The 15,893-nt window shown below is 43.5% G+C and overlaps 1 protein-coding gene across 1 annotated transcript in view; it reads right to left on the reverse strand.

The window, feature by feature from the left end:
- Positions 1-464: 464 nt before the first annotated feature.
- The window catches only part of LOC126249464 (uncharacterized), a 181,535-nt gene continuing 166,106 nt past the window's right edge, over positions 465-15,893 (reverse strand). The window contains exon 5 of the mRNA XM_049951119.1: positions 465-560. Coding sequence (XP_049807076.1) covers positions 465-560 — 96 coding nt within the window. The remainder of the gene's footprint in view (positions 561-15,893) is intronic.

Consider the following 15,893-nt stretch of genomic DNA (forward strand, 5'->3'; position numbering starts at 1 on the left):
ATGCTCTGGAAAGCTAATCATTTGCATATCACAGCATCTTCTTCCTGTCGGTTAAATTTCGCGTCTGTAGCACGTCATCTTCGTGTTGTAGCAATTTTAATGGCCTGTAGTGTACAATCACGTAGTCGAGTGTTTCTTCCAGTAACAGCATTCGTCACATTTGACAGCAGAGTTTCGTATGACTTAATAGACATCCTGTAGTACTCAAAAAACTTTTCAGGAGTTTCTTTAAGTTTGTTGTGTAGCAGATTGAATGTTCCCCTCTCTGATCTGTCCTCAATTATTGGATGAGTCCAAAAACGCCTTTTTTTTCTACGTCGTCTCCGTCGAATCAGTAACAATGCAGCACATATTATTGTTGCAGATTGTTTACTTAATACATTAATTTCTCAAGGCTGCGATGTCACCCAGTCAGATGTAAAACGCTACTGAGCCATTTATGGCCACATTGATGTCTTTGGTGACTAGGACGCGTTGCGCTGAAAGAAGCTATACACGCGGTCGAGTGTGGCCACCACCAGGCGACTTTTAAGCTGCTTCTTCAGACGCTGAGCGTCCAGCTTCAAAAAAACGCAAGTGTGGCCGTAGTCTAATGCGCCGCTCGCCAACTGCGTGTCGCCCACTTACGCCGACCGCCCGTTGAGTGCAGCGTAGCAGGACACACTGCATCGCCGCCAAGCTGCTTAATGGGCCAAGGCGCCCAATTCGCAGGTCCTGCATTTGCTGCGGGCCACCTGCGCGGCCCACCTGTTGCCGCGTCGCCCACAGGCGCCGCCCCACTTCGCCCTGCTGCCGGCTCCGTTATGGTCCTGGCCTCGATGCCCGGAGTGACTACTGTTGCTACTGTGCTGCTAGCCGCCCACGCCGTCTATTCCGTTGCTACGCGGGTACTGTGTGAGGATGCAGCCACTGCGCGCCGCTCCCCCAGCGCCGCTGCAGCGTTTCGCTCGTCGCGACGCGACTAGCTTTCTCTAAGTGTTGCTATGTACTAAGACACTGCAGCCATTTCTTCAGGGGAAAACGTAGACAGCGAAAGGCACTCTCAGATCAGTAAATTTTAGTTTTAAATGAACAACTACTGTGCATTTTGTAGTTCAGTTTTTGTATGACGCCCTGTTATTTTGACTCCTATTGCCTGTACTGTAAGGATGCGACTCATAACTACATTCCTAGAAAGTCACAGCACATCTCATGATAGACTCAAATATGTTTAGAGTAAAATTTTTCTGGACATTGTGGTATTAGGCTGTTGTTTTATGCCCCATTAGTGCTGTTTGTATAGGTCTCTTTTCTCAGTAGTTACAACTACCGGGTGATCAAAAAGTCAGTATAAATTTGAAAATTGTATAAATCACGGAATAATGTAGATAGAGAGGTACTAATTGACACACATGCTTGGAATGACATGGGGTTTCATTAGAACCAAAAACATACAAACGATCAAAAAATGTCCGACAGATGGCGCTTCATCTGATCAGAATAGCAATAATTAGCACAACAATTTAAGACAAAGCAAAGATGATGTTCTTTACAGGTAATGCTCAATATGTCCACCATCATTCCTCAACAGTAGTGGTCGAGGAATAATATTGTGAACAGCACTGTAAAGCATGTCCGGAGTTATGGTGAGGCATTGGCGTCGGATGTTGTCTTTCGGCATCCCTAGAGATGTCGGTCGATCACGATACACTTGCGACTTCAGGTAACCCCACGGCCAATAATCGCACGGACTGTGGTCTGGGGACCTGGGAGGCCAAGCATGACGAAAGTGGCGGCTGAGCACACGATCATCACCAAACGCAGCGCGCAAGAGATCTTTCACGCGTCTAGCAATATGGGGTGTTTTTTTTTTTTTTTTGGTTCTAATAAAACCCCATGTCATTCCAAGCACGTGTGTCAATTTTTACCTCTATCTACATTATTCCGTGGTTTATTAAGTTTTCAAATTTATACTGACTTTTTGATCACCCGGTACATTGTATAGAGTAAAATTTTAAATCTTACGTAATTATTGCGATTTGTTTTGAGATTTATTTACTTAGCAGGACAATGAGAACTTTAAATGTTTGAGTATAGTTACTGTGAGGTACGCTGACTGTGTAATTGTTTCCAGATAAGCACTTGAGGAGTCTATTGGTGGGTTAGTTAATGCCTGTGTAAATTAGACACGTACTTCCATTGGACCTGTGTACTGCAGTAAATTTCTTGTAATTCTTTTAGACTCTGTTGTTGTTAAACCATTCCATACTTAGTGGTTGTGATGAGAAATTTCTATAAGTATATTTTTTAGAATTTTCAAATAATCTCCAGGGATCTGCACCTAGCAAAATGTGTTTGGCTACCAGTGTTTCCCAGCCTTTCATGGCATTTTCTTCCTTTTGGCTTTCGTACCGAGATCCATCTTATTTTCTTTCACCTGCAAGGTCGCTGAAATAATCCGCACACTAAATCCTTTTTACCTTTAGGGGAGTATGTTTTTATTGCAAGACCAGGCACAGACGCGAAATCCACGTCAGTCTTGTCAGAAAAGCGACTAACTATTAGATTCCCGTCAACCTGGTATTTTCAGTCAGATTATTAGTACAACTACGCGACCTGAGATCCCAAGCGCGTTCATAGTCATAACTGCAGGATTAGTACTAGTGTTGTCGAAACCGTTAGGACGCTGTGTGACATGCCACGTTACGCAACGAAAGAAATGAACTTCGTCCGTCTTCTCTTTCTCTTCTTTCTGCGTCTCTCCCTATCTTGAAATCATTCTCTATCCATGCTTTATGTTTTCCTAAGTGATAGATGCTTGTAACTGGTTAACTCAATGCAGAAAGTTACGATGTATGAAGTGATATACCATGTGAGGTATGATAAATGATGGGAGATTTATCTGTTGTACCCTTCTAAATTATTTAATGAAGATGTTATCCCCCAGATGACAGCGAAGTTTTGTTGATATGAAGTTTATTGTGATATCTGTGAGCACACAAGAAATCTTGTGGTTAATGTGGTTGAAGGTAATTATGTACAGGCAAGAGTCTCTGTATCAGATGTTGCAAGTGATGTTTCTGTTGTGCAGATAGTGTTTTTGGTGGAAGCTGAGAGGGATACAATGAATGCTAATTATTTTGCTGACTGTAACAGAGAAGATGTTAGAGTAATGTTGAAATGTGTATCAAATGCTCTCCTCCCAGAGATCAGAGTAGAGCCGTTAACCATATTTCATGTTATTGTGCAGCAGGTTTTCAATTGAAAGAATAAAGTGTTCTGGAGTCGTTTAAATTGCAGTTTCTTTCATCTGTGAACGCTTGATATAAGCAGAGACCACATGATGCAAATATAGCTGTCGCCTTGCGATAACCCAGCCACTTAGACACACTGCCACTTCTCTTTCTTCGTCTTGTCTGCCGTAGTTAAGTATAGTTTTCATACGATATAGGTTTTGAGTGAGCACAGACTGTGATGAACTTTGCGGAAAACTATTGCATCATATTTCGAAAGATCGTTTGTCTGCTGGCTGTGTTTTACAGTTGTAGTTTTTATCTAACTAAGAATTTATTTTGGACAATGTACTTGCTCAGTTGACTTTATAGTGCATACGTTTTAAGTGGTTGTAGATAAACACTAATAGTTTTGTTTGAAGCATGGCCGAGGTGCATACATGTGTGCATTTTGTTATGAGTTTAAGTATTTCTTAAGAGTTTGAACTGTTTAAAGGTACCCTCTCTCATCTACTGTAGAGGTCTTTATCATTTGATGATCTCAGGCAGTTTATTTTATTCATTTTTCTTGTAGAATCTGGATCTACTGTAAATGTCTTTTATTGAAAAGGATTTTGTATTGCCTTTCGAAAAAATATATTAAGTTTGTGTTACTAAAGTTTTCCTACTACGCTGCTTTTTTACAAGTTTTCTTATTTGACTGTTTTGTTTTGTTGTCAGATCTTGAATGTGTAGTCTCTCTTTGCGGTGTGTATTCTGTTAGTCTTTTATTGTTCAATAGACCGTTATATTTCGAATATTCATCTAGTTTTGTAACTAATGTTACACTGCTGTACAGATGAGCTAATGCCAATGTCGATTTACAAACATTTGTTTCCGTTATTTCCTTTTAATGCGCCTCTCAGAGACATAAGAAAACTGCGTGTTTTTAACTTTTATGTCTACAGAAGTGACTGTGTCCCTCTGTCTCTCTCTATCAAATTTTCCTGACCTGTGTCCTGCAAAATAATAAGCACTCTTTCCCCGCTAGTCTGGCATAACCAGTGCAATTTTCATTTGAAACTTAAGTTGTCATCTCCCTTGACCCCTCGGTTCTTTTCGTATTAAAATATACGTTGTCTTGGATCGTCTCTGTCGTGTGTCAATGCAAACACGACATTCCGTAACTGGTGGCTAACAATTCTTAGGTTTGATGTTCCTGAGATTACACACAGAAATTCGCTAGGTCAACAATGACATTTTAAACTGTGTATTCCTTGTTTACCTCTTTGACTCATTAAACCTTACATTATTGTTAAGACTAAATTGTACTGTACCACTCCATGCCTGCTATTTCTGTTTCAAAATTAATACAAGTACGGTACTAACGACCGGAACGAAGACTTCTTAAACCTCGTTTTTTTGTCATACGAAAGTTAAGATCATCTCATGTAGAAATTCGGTGTCGCTCTGCTGGTTGTTATTGGTGTTTAACCTGGTGTCAGATAGTCTAGTCTTGTCTTACCGCTGGAAAATATCACCAGCTCTACTTTAAAAAATCTATGTTTTCTTCAAGCTCGCTTTAGCAACACCGCCGCATTTCCCCTCTTCTCCACCATTACCACGTATTCATTCCTCTCCCCTCTGCGACATACGGTACCTACCCCTCTGCACCCCTTCATGTCTTCACACAAGCATATCTTTGCTTCCCCACCATGTAGTCCACATGCTCTTCAATTGTCGATTATAAGTTTTTTTCCAAACATGCGCTCCCATCACGCAGAAGCACATTCCAGCCGTGACCCTTTTTCATTTTTTGAACTGATTAAAGACGCAATGCATAGATTCCCTTCCTTTATTTGAAATGTTAAGAAGAGGACCAGAATACTTTTAGTTGCTTTCTTGTTGTGAACACTTATATTTGATTCACCTTTTCTAGAGTTTTATACACTCCTGGAAATGGAAAAAAGAACACATTGACACCGGTGTGTCAGACCCACCATACTTGCTCCGGACACTGCGAGAGGGCTGTACAAGCAATGATCACACGCACGGCACAGCGGACACACCAGGAACCGCGGTGTTGGCCGTCGAATGGCGCTAGCTGCGCAGCATTTGTGCACCGCCGCCGTCAGTGTCAGCCAGTTTGCCATGGCATACGGAGCTCCGTCGCAGTCTTTAACACTGGTAGCATGCCGCGACAGCGTGGACGTGAACCGTATGTGCAGTTGACGGACTTTGAGCGAGGGCGTATAGTGGGCATGCGGGAGGCCGGGTGGACGTACCGCCGAATTGCTCAACACGTGGGGCGTGAGGTCTCCACAGTACATCGATGTTGTCGCCAGTGGTCGGCGGAAGGTGCACGTGCCCGTCGACCTGGGACCGGACCGCAGCGACGCACGGATGCACGCCAAGACCATAGGATCCTACGCAGTGCCGTAGGGGACCGCACCGCCACTTCCCAGCAAATTAGGGACACTGTTGCTCCTGGGGTATCGGCGAGGACCATTCGCAACCGTCTCCATGAAGCTGGGCTACGGTCCCGCACACCGTTAGGCCGTCTTCCGCTCACGCCCCAACATCGTGCAGCCCGCCTCCAGTGGTGTCGCGACAGGCGTGAATGGAGGGACGAATGGAGACATGTCGTCTTCAGCGATGAGAGTCGCTTCTGCCTTGGTGCCAATGATGGTCGTATGCGTGTTTGGCGCCGTGCAGGTTAGCGCCACAATCAGGACTGCATACGACCGAGGCACACAGGGCCAACACCCGGCATCATGGTGTAGGGAGCGATCTCCTACACTGGCCGTACACCACTGGTGATCGTCGAGGGGACACTGAATAGTGCACGGTACATCCAAACCGTCATCGAACCCATCGTTCTACCATTCCTAGACCGGCAAGGGAACTTGCTGTTCCAACAGGACAATGCACGTCCGCATGTATCCCGTGCCACCCAACGTGCTCTAGAAGGTGTAAGTCAACTACCCTGGCCAGCAAGATCTCCGGATCTGTCCCCCATTGAGCATGTTTGGGACTGGATGAAGCGTCGTCTCACGCGGTCTGCACGTCCAGCACGAACGCTGGTCCAACTAAGGCGCCAGGTGGAAATGGCATGGCAAGCCGTTCCACAGGACTACATCCAGCATCTCTACGATCGTCTCCATGGGAGAATAGCAGCCTGCATTGCTGCGAAAGGTGGATATACACTGTACTAGTGCCGACATTGTGCATGCTCTGTTGCCTGTGTCTATGTGCCTGTGGTTCTGTCAGTGTGATCATGTGATGTATCTGACCCCAGGAATGTGTCAATAAAGTTTCCCCTTCCTGGGACAATGAATTCACGGTGTTCTTATTTCAATTTCCAGGAGTGTATGTGTAAGCCTATAACTTTACGTTTTACAAGGCTCATTTTTAGCTATATTAAGGTCCCCAGATAATTTTAAAATTTTAAACGCTAAGAACAGCTGACAAGTCAGATTTGTTTTTTAACTTCGTCATCTTGAAGGGAACAGTCAGGTTGTAACCGATCCTCATTTTCAACTGATATCCATCAAGTGCTGTTTCTGGTCTTGTCCTTCAGTTTTTCTGGTTTTAATTTTAATCATAAAGTAGAGTTTATTAGTAACTATTGTAATAGGGTTGTAGAACAATGTGACTGCTGAAACTTCCTGGCAGATTAAAACTGTGTGCCGGACCGAGACTCGAACTCGGGACCTTTGCCTTTCGCGGGCAAGTGATCTACCAAGAGCACTTGCCCGCGAAAGGCAAAGGTCCCGAGTTCGAATCTCGGTCCGGCACACAGTTTTAATCTGCCAGGAAGTTTCATATCAGCGCACACTGCGCTGAAGAGTGAAAATCTCAATGTTACTACCGTGATTAAGTGAAAAATATTAAGTCTGTGTGTTATCCTTAACGATGTTTTGATGGTCTGTTAACCTGTGAGGCAATAAAACGTATAATAAAGTGAGTGAGTAAAATTTTAGTATTAGAAACTCGTGGGTTTCTTGTGTAGCCTATGCTATCCCTTAATTTTATCTGTAATTCAAATATTTTGCCAGTATAAGAAAACGGTTTGTACTTCTGTACTTTAACGTGGGTTAATGTAGATAAGATCTGGGTTATGCGTTTTATGATACACCATCTCTTGGACCTACAAACCTTTATATGAATCTTTGTGCACCTATTACATGGAAAAGTAGTTGGTGGGTATAGAAAGAGTTTTACCTATGTTATTACTCTTTATCAAATGTACTGCATCCACTTGTAATCCAAGTGTAGTGTTAATGTTTTGCAGTATTTATTCTGCGTGTCAGTCAAATAACTGATTATCAGAGAATTAAGTATTCTTTAATGTTGATGATGCATTCTATATTTTTAGTATAGGTTCCATCACGCTGCCTTGAGATTAATATTTACCAGACAACGCAAACATACACATTGTAAGTGCACCTGCAAACCTTTAAAAGGTTAGTACTGATTAAGTTCAGCCAGTATCTACTCGTTTACCGCACCAAGTTTAGCACTGTAAACGATAAACTATTAAAAGAAATTTTTGATTCATCAAATTCCATTCTATCCTTTTACTGTATTTCTTATTTTATAATTCTGAGTATGATTGGTAAGAGTACTACATGCTTGCATAATATTTGAACATTCAGTACTTTACCATTTTCTTATCTCATGAAATTAGATGAACTTGACTATTAAGTCCTGTCCCACTTACACCAAATGAAATATTGTAACAGAAGCCTTCCATAGCATTAAGGCCCATACTAAGGCAAACCATCTTTCCAGGAAGTGGATGACGCACCTACGTAAACAATGTGAGTCACCACACATCTGGAAGCGGAAGCAATGTACGAGGTGGCAGCCAGTCGAGGAACTGGTTTAAAACATTTTATTCAAATTGCCCCAGTCATATCTTCACGACTTTTCTCCCAGTGAGACTTCATCTGTGCCTACGTACCCGAGATGCCTGCGTTTTAGTATCAAGGCAGTTCTGTCTGGTTAAGGCTGCTGACAGATGACGCCCTCAGCCCTCTGCTGAAGTTTACTAGTGAATTAACGCCATCGGTTTTAGCCAATAGTGTGTATGGGAGGAAGGTCGCGTGTGTAGACTATTGAGGGTTCTGCAGAGCTGAACGTAGCTGCTTCTCTGTGATCCAGACCTCGAGTAGAACAGATGTCTCTCTTGGGAGGCAGAGCCTCTGGCTCTGTGCCCCCAGACCAGCCACCAACATAACTGAAGATGAACCTCCTCCACTCCCGCTGCTCACTTTATTTAGTTTGTTCGACCTCCTAGACTGGCCAACACTTAGTGACTTCCTCCTTAGGTGCACCCTTCGTATCCCGTACTCTGAAGTATATTCTCTTCATTTTACCTAATTTCTTGTCCTATCATTTAACGTCAGCCTTGGATGCCGTTCACAAGTCCTGATAGCTCGGTCTCCAGCAAAATGTCTTCAGAAGGCAGATGCAACAACCTCCTCTCCTCAGAAATGAGATACAACGACTCCTTCCCTCTACCCACACTTGTACATTGTTGGCATAAGCGGGACACAACAACGACTCCTTCCCTCTCGCCGCACATGTACGCTTCTTAGTTATAAAGTATAATGAGCAAGTTTGGTTCACACTAACGTTATTGATGAGAAATCCATCAAATCAGATAAATCCCGGAATACGCACAATGTGAGGAACGTGAAACATTTCATAGAATAACGTCACAGGTTTAAGCAACAATCGTTCTTAAAATTAATTATATGGATAAACGGGGGTGTAATATCAAAGAAAATTCGATTCTTATGTCTGTCTGCAATGGTTTCTCAGTCTCGTAAGTGTTATGAGAGCGAATGTTGCAGGATGCAGGAAGTGAAACCGTGCCTCAAATATGGCAAATATTGGTTGAGGGGTGTTTGCTGAAGTTGTGCAGGTGACAGTTATCGAGGTTCGTTCTCCAGTACTGATTTAGGTTTTGATGTTATTGTACATGCAGTTGTACGTATATGATGAAGATGAGACATTGTTTATGGAGCACTAGAAGGTGGTCACATTTTGCATGTGATATTCTGGAAGCATGTTTGGTACAAAGCAAAAGGGATGTACAACGAGCATGGAAACTCATGTTTGAAGGAAACTTCGTTAACTGAAAAACGTAGACTATCAACCTCAGTACGTGTTGTCCGGAAGTTTCTACTGTTTTCGTTTAGTAAGTAGGTGAAAAAAGTTGTAGCACCCGCGCGAAGGAGTGTTAGAGGGGTTGGTGATAGATGAGATGATCTAGATTCGGTGCACTCCAAGGGAGTTGCAGCCTTTTTGCAGTTTCATGTTGAGGTGAAGATGGTTTTGCATGCTCCAAGCAGTCAGGCCGAGCGGTCTAAGGCGCTGCAGTCATGGACTGTGCGGCTAGTCCCGGCGGAGGTTCGAGTCCTCCCTCGGGCATGGGTGTGTGTGTTTGTCCTTAAGATAATTTAGGTTAAGTAGTGTGTTAACTTAGGGACTGATGACCATAGCAGTTAAGTCCCATACGATTTCACACACATATGAACATTTTTTGAAGCAGTGAGACGACGATATGAGAGAAACGATACGAGAGATGTGGCAGCGACCAGCCTCGCAGATAAGCGAGAGAGTGTCGTAGCAGTTCGTGTAGCGTCCAACTACCAGTCACAGAGACTAGCGACGGAATACTCATAACGGCCGGCCGCGGTGGTCTAGCGGTTCTAGGCGCGCAGTCCGGAACCGCGCGACTGCTACGGTCGCAGGTTCGAATCCTGCCCCGGGCATGGATGTGTGTGATGTCCTTAGGTTAGTTAGGTTTAAGTAGTTCTAAGTTCTAGGGGACTGATGACCTAAGCAGTTAAGTCCCATAGTGCTCCGAGCCATTTTTTTTTTACTCATAACGACGTTATAGTCGGTTTTGTCTGATAATAGTAGAAGACGGAGATCCATTACGTGGTACGGAGGAGAAGCAGCAGATTACAAATTAATAAGGGACGTAACGTATGAAGAAGAAATGTTCAAAATGGTTCAAATGGCTCTGAGCACTATGGGACTTAACTTCTGAGGTCATCAGTCCCCTAGAACTTAGAACTACTTAAACCTAACTAACCTAAGGACATCACACACATCCATGCCCGAGGCAGGATTCGAACCTGCGACCGGAGCGGTCGCGCGGTTCCAGAATGTAGCGCCTAGAACCGCTCGGCCACCCCGGCCGGCGGGAGCGAGTACGACAGGATATTAAGTAGAACCATAGTACAAATTCCAGGGAATTGTCCCGCCAACATGGTGTAAGCCAAAGTATGATTATGTATATCAGGTATGGTAACTACATCCCATGGAGGCCACTTTGAACATCTGTTGTGACGTGGATGTGATGCAGCTCTATACTCTGTTCCGGGCTGATGTGTTGTCGTTGCAGGCACATCGTCCACTTCCGGACACATTTTCATAGGACCTTTCTTCCTCCATTTCCAATGAGGAATCTTTTCCTGCAGTTTGTCGGTTTTAGTAATGTTACCGTGTATATTTTATTTAAGTCCCTTCAGGACAGTTGCGGCACAAGATGCCATTATTTTATTTACTAATGCAGCTGGTATCACTCTACACCTGTGTAGTAGTGGAGCCGGCCGGGGTGGCCGAGCGGTTCTAGGCGCTACAGTCTGGAACCGCGCGACCGCTACGGTCGCAGGTTCGAATCCTGCCCCGGGCATGGATGTGTCTGATGTCCTTAGGTTAGTTAGGTTTAAGTTGTTCTAAGTTCTAGGGGACTGATGACCTTAGAAGTTAAGTCCCATAGTGCTCAGAGCCATTTGAACCATTTTTTTTTTTGTAGGAGTGGACTTGTTTTTATTGGTTTGTAAAGTTGTACAAAATACTATAGTAATACCCTGTGCAGGTTGGGTAACTGATGAAGCTACATGGAGGGCAACGGGAACCACGCTCACGGCACGCCACTCCTGGTGCTGGGACACGCAGTGGTGGCACGCTGCGGTAAGCTGAGGCGATCAACAGTGTGGGCTGTCTGCCAGGGGTCAACGAAGATCCGTCCTCTAGTGGGGCGGCCTAAATCAGGGAGTGCGGCTGCAAGGTACAGCCACCTAGGACCGCTAGCCGCTGCGTCATACATACACCAGCTGGCCACACAGAGCCAGATGATCATACGCAGGCGACCGACTATCCGCTACGTCACGTGCCGAGCCAGTTGTCAACAGACGAACAAGATGGTTCAGTGCAGCTGACAGACTGACTGCACCGGGGCCCAGCTAGCTTTACTTCAGGTCAATTTACCGCAGCGTAGACAATAGTATATGCGTCTGTGCATGTTGATGACCTACCTGTCTTTTTGGCTACAGCAGCAATCTTCTGCTTCAACGAATTAACTAACTGAATCAGTGGTACAAGACATAAATGAGGACAGTGCTCATCTTAACTTTCTTCTCTGTGAGGGAAGCCACAACTTACCTCTGGCAGGGGATCTTGTTTCGAGTGAAGGTTATTCCTTTGGACGGAACACTACACCTGGTGTCTTCGCTCCCACATACCTCTCTGTTTGCTGGAAAAGCACTAAACTGCAACCCTCTGCTGTCGCTAACTCCTCTATCACGGAATTCCTTGGCTGTCAGGCCTACATTCAATTGATAGATCCAGCTGTCCTGACGCTTCCTAGTGGATTGAAACATGCAGTACCTCATGCGTGAAGCTGGGCGTAGTGGATGAGATTCTTCCACGCTTGTTCCTGAAGCAACCTGTGGTACACTATAGTACATGAAGAGTAGAAGCCCACAACACTCCGGCAACCTGCAAATTGAGAGAGTCCGTTGACGTGTGATGGAAGTGACGACGCTTACTTCGAGACACAGCGGATGTAGTTGTTGACAGAAGAGGTCCCACCCACTACCGCCGAACAAACTGCCCAGTCTCTGCCAAGTGCCAACGTCGTGCGTCAGTGCTGTGTGAAGATAGTGATGCCATATGTTTTATGTCAGTTATTCTGCATAGATATTCGGTACATTTATACGGTGTAATTAATTTTTTATTTATTACGTAATGTGTTATTGTCATTTGTAATCTAATTAAACTCAGTATTCAGTTTTACCTGTCTTGAATGATCATTAGTTTCTCAACCGATGGACGCTTACCAAGTGACATAAGAGATGCATTTTGTTTTAACGGTGTTGATGGTATTTCTTTATGTGTGACCAAGTTGTTACCACCACCCACTGCGGCATAGCGTTTAGAGCGGAGGTGTTGTGAGTTCAAAATGGTTCAAATGGTTCTGAGCACTATGGGACTTAACATGTATGGTCATCAGTCCCCTAGAACTTAGAACTACTTAAACCTAACTAACCTAAAAACATCACACAACACCCAGTCATCACGAGGCAGAGAAAATCCCTGACCCCGGCGGGAATCGAACCCGGGAGCCCGGGCGTGGGAAGCGAGAACGCTACCGCACCACCACGAGCTGCGGACTGTAAGTGAGTCATTCGAGGATATACATTAGTTCATCTTTATAGTTACTTTCCCAATTTCTGAATAGTATTTTCCCACGCCCGGGTTCCTGGGTTAGATTCCCGGCGGGGTCAGGGATTTTCTCTGCCTCGTGTTGGCTGGGTGTTGTGTGATGTCCTTAGGTTAGTTAGGTTTAAGTAGTTCTAAGTTCTAGGGGACTGATGACCTAAGATGTTAAGTCCCATAGTGCTCAGAGCCATTTGAACCATTTGAATAGTATTCTCCAGACTGCAAAACATGCGAGGTATTGCGCACCCACACAGTTCACGACAGGACAATTGTACGTGCTATTCAAGAATTTTTGTGTTTCCTTTCTGAATAATAACTGAAGTCAATTTTAAATCTGTCACGAATAAATTTACCTTCTGGAATTATTTTTGAACCCTACCAATCTCCGTTCTCATTGGCTCGGTTATCGATACACTTAAAATAAACTGCTTCAGCAGAAATATCATTTTCTTCTTTTATACTCAGCTTTCAGCAAACAAGTGCGAGTAGCAGAGAACTTGAAGACACGTGCTGCAGCAATGACTACATCGAGATATTACAGTTGAGTGCATAATTTTCTTGTCCTTAGGAATTATGACATGCTAGGTGTAGTTAAATTTCATGGCACGTATCTTTCCTCCAAGGAGAGATGCATCTACATTGATAGCTTGTATTACGACGGTTGATGATCTTCGTTGCAATTTATCTTCCTTTAATTTCTGTTGTATTTTCCGTTGCTTTATGAGAGTTCGATTACTACCTCATATTTGATTAATTGTCGATAGATAGCGTTGTCGTTCATTCATGATCATCTTTCATACAAAGGAGAATATTTTCAAGGCAAAAATGCTGAATTCATAACTTGCTATTCATTCAGGTTAAATTATATCAGGTAGTAGCGGCTTTGAAGCTCAGTGGAGCGAACATATAATCTCAGTTGAAGATAAGGCGAACTGGGAGACACAGATTACTTGGAAGAATTCTAGGAAGCTCCATTGCGTCTCTAAAGGAAATCGAAAATGCGATTACAAAACGCTTGAGTGATAAATTCTACGGTAGTGCTGCCATGTTTGGAGTTATTATGCAGCAGACATGAGATCTGACGTTTAATAATTCAGAGCAGCACAGTTAAGATCATAAGAAGTCGGTGCAGCCCATACTAAAGTAACAGGCAACTTATGAGAGAATGGTTGGAAGAAAGTCGTAGTTGCTCTCATGAAACCATGTTGTGTATTTTTAGAAATCTGGTTTTCGAACAAGACTGTACAAAATTTCTGCTGCCAACATCGGGGATGAGGTGCACGAGAGTATGATGAGAAACTGCAGTGCCACTACAGATATCTGTCTGTCTCAATACACGAACTGCTAATATTGACATAAAGTACTCTCCGCCGTGCAATACACAGGAGCTTTCGGCGTACCCAGTCAGTCCAAAAACTTTCGAGAATGGATTGATAAAAGGCAAAGAAAAGTTAAGATGGCGGTTTTAATATATCAGGCGTTCTACATAATGTACCCCCACATGAGTACAGCGAATAAGCCGTTCATACAGTCATGCGAAACTGTCAAAAAATCCCTTCTATGGAGTGCTGTTCAACTCGTGCGTAATATTAACACCTTCTTCGGTCGTGGAGAATCAAGACCCATTCTGCACTTTGTCGTTTTGTGGTAAGTTCCTACCGATGACACCAAGTCTCGTCACCTTTAATGACTGTCCGCGTTTTTCATTTGGATCAAGTCAAGGCGATTTGTGACACAGAAACGATGACATACTACAGTCATAAGTCCTCTAGTTTGCCTGGTCACGACTGATTGATTGAATGCAAATCTTTTGTCAACAGTTATTAGTTTATGCTGTCACCAGAGTTATTACACTAATGTCGCTTATATGCCAGGAATAAAATCAGTCTTGAAACTTTCTGGATGGTCTTTGTGTACAGGTAGCTTCCTATAAATCGAGTACCTAGTTAATGTGTGAGTAGTGGTTCCCAAAAACAAGAGTTTCAACCGACAAACCATTTAATTACTTACTAATTTTCTGTGTTACGTGTAGATAGTATGCACCAAAGATGAAAGAAACTTAGTTATAAAGAATCACATACAATAGAGATGTCAAAAGTCTGAATTCCAATCCACTTAATATGTGCTTTATCCATATCTTAAAATTTTGTTCAATTACAATTAAGAAATATAGTCACGCAATTCAGCCGAAAATATATGTAAACAGTGGAGCATTAAAATATGGTATTAAATTTCCTATCGTTCTACAAAGTATATTTACTTGGTCACCAACCGGCTTTCAGTTCCATAGGCCACCTTCAGATTGATTCCTTTTGATGCTGTTGCCATGTTCTGCCAAATATCAACGAAAAATTCAGTTCATGTATTAAAATATGGAATTTACGATACAGCAAAACTTTATAATTTTCTGGTTACAGAATATTAGACAGTATTCATTACATCACCAAATGAATATTTATAAAATAGCGAAAGATGTATCCAGCTTGGATTTTCACTCTCCAGCGGAGTGGGTGTTGATTTTAAATTTCCTGGCAGATTAAAACCGTGAGCCCGACTGAGACTTGAACCCAGGACTTTCACTTTTCGCGAGCAAGGGGTTTACTGACTGGTCTCTCAAAGCACGACTATCAGGGCCCCCTCACATCTTTACTTCAGCCAACGCCTCTTCCCCTACCTTCCAAACTTGGGCCGGCAGTGGTGGCTGAGCGGTTCTAGGCGCTTCAGTCTGGAACCGCGCGACCGCTACGGTTGCAGGTTCGAATCCTGCCTCGGGCATGGATGTGTGTGATGTCCTTAGGTTAGTTAGGTTTCAGTAGTTCTAAGTTCTAGGGGACTGATGACCTCAGATGTTAAGTCCCATAGTGCTCAGACCCATTTGAACCAATTTTTTTTCCAAACTTCACAGAAGTTCTCATGCATACCTTGCTCGACTAGCGTTCTAGGAACAAAGGAGAGAGGGGAATTCGAGAGTTGTGCGTGGATAGCTCAGATGGTAGAGCACTTGCCGACGAAAAGCAAAGGTCCCAAGCTCGAATCACAGTCCTGTTCACAGGTTTAATGTATCAAGAAGTTTCAATAAATTAGGTAGTTAGTCCTAAAACGTTTCCTTTGTTATCAGCTAGTTAGAAGCAGCCAGATACGGAACAGGGGTACAAAGATAAAAATAAATCTCATTGT

Source organism: Schistocerca nitens, chromosome 3, assembly GCF_023898315.1.
Source record: "Schistocerca nitens isolate TAMUIC-IGC-003100 chromosome 3, iqSchNite1.1, whole genome shotgun sequence".
In the NCBI taxonomy this organism is placed as follows: Eukaryota; Metazoa; Arthropoda; class Insecta; order Orthoptera; family Acrididae; genus Schistocerca; species Schistocerca nitens.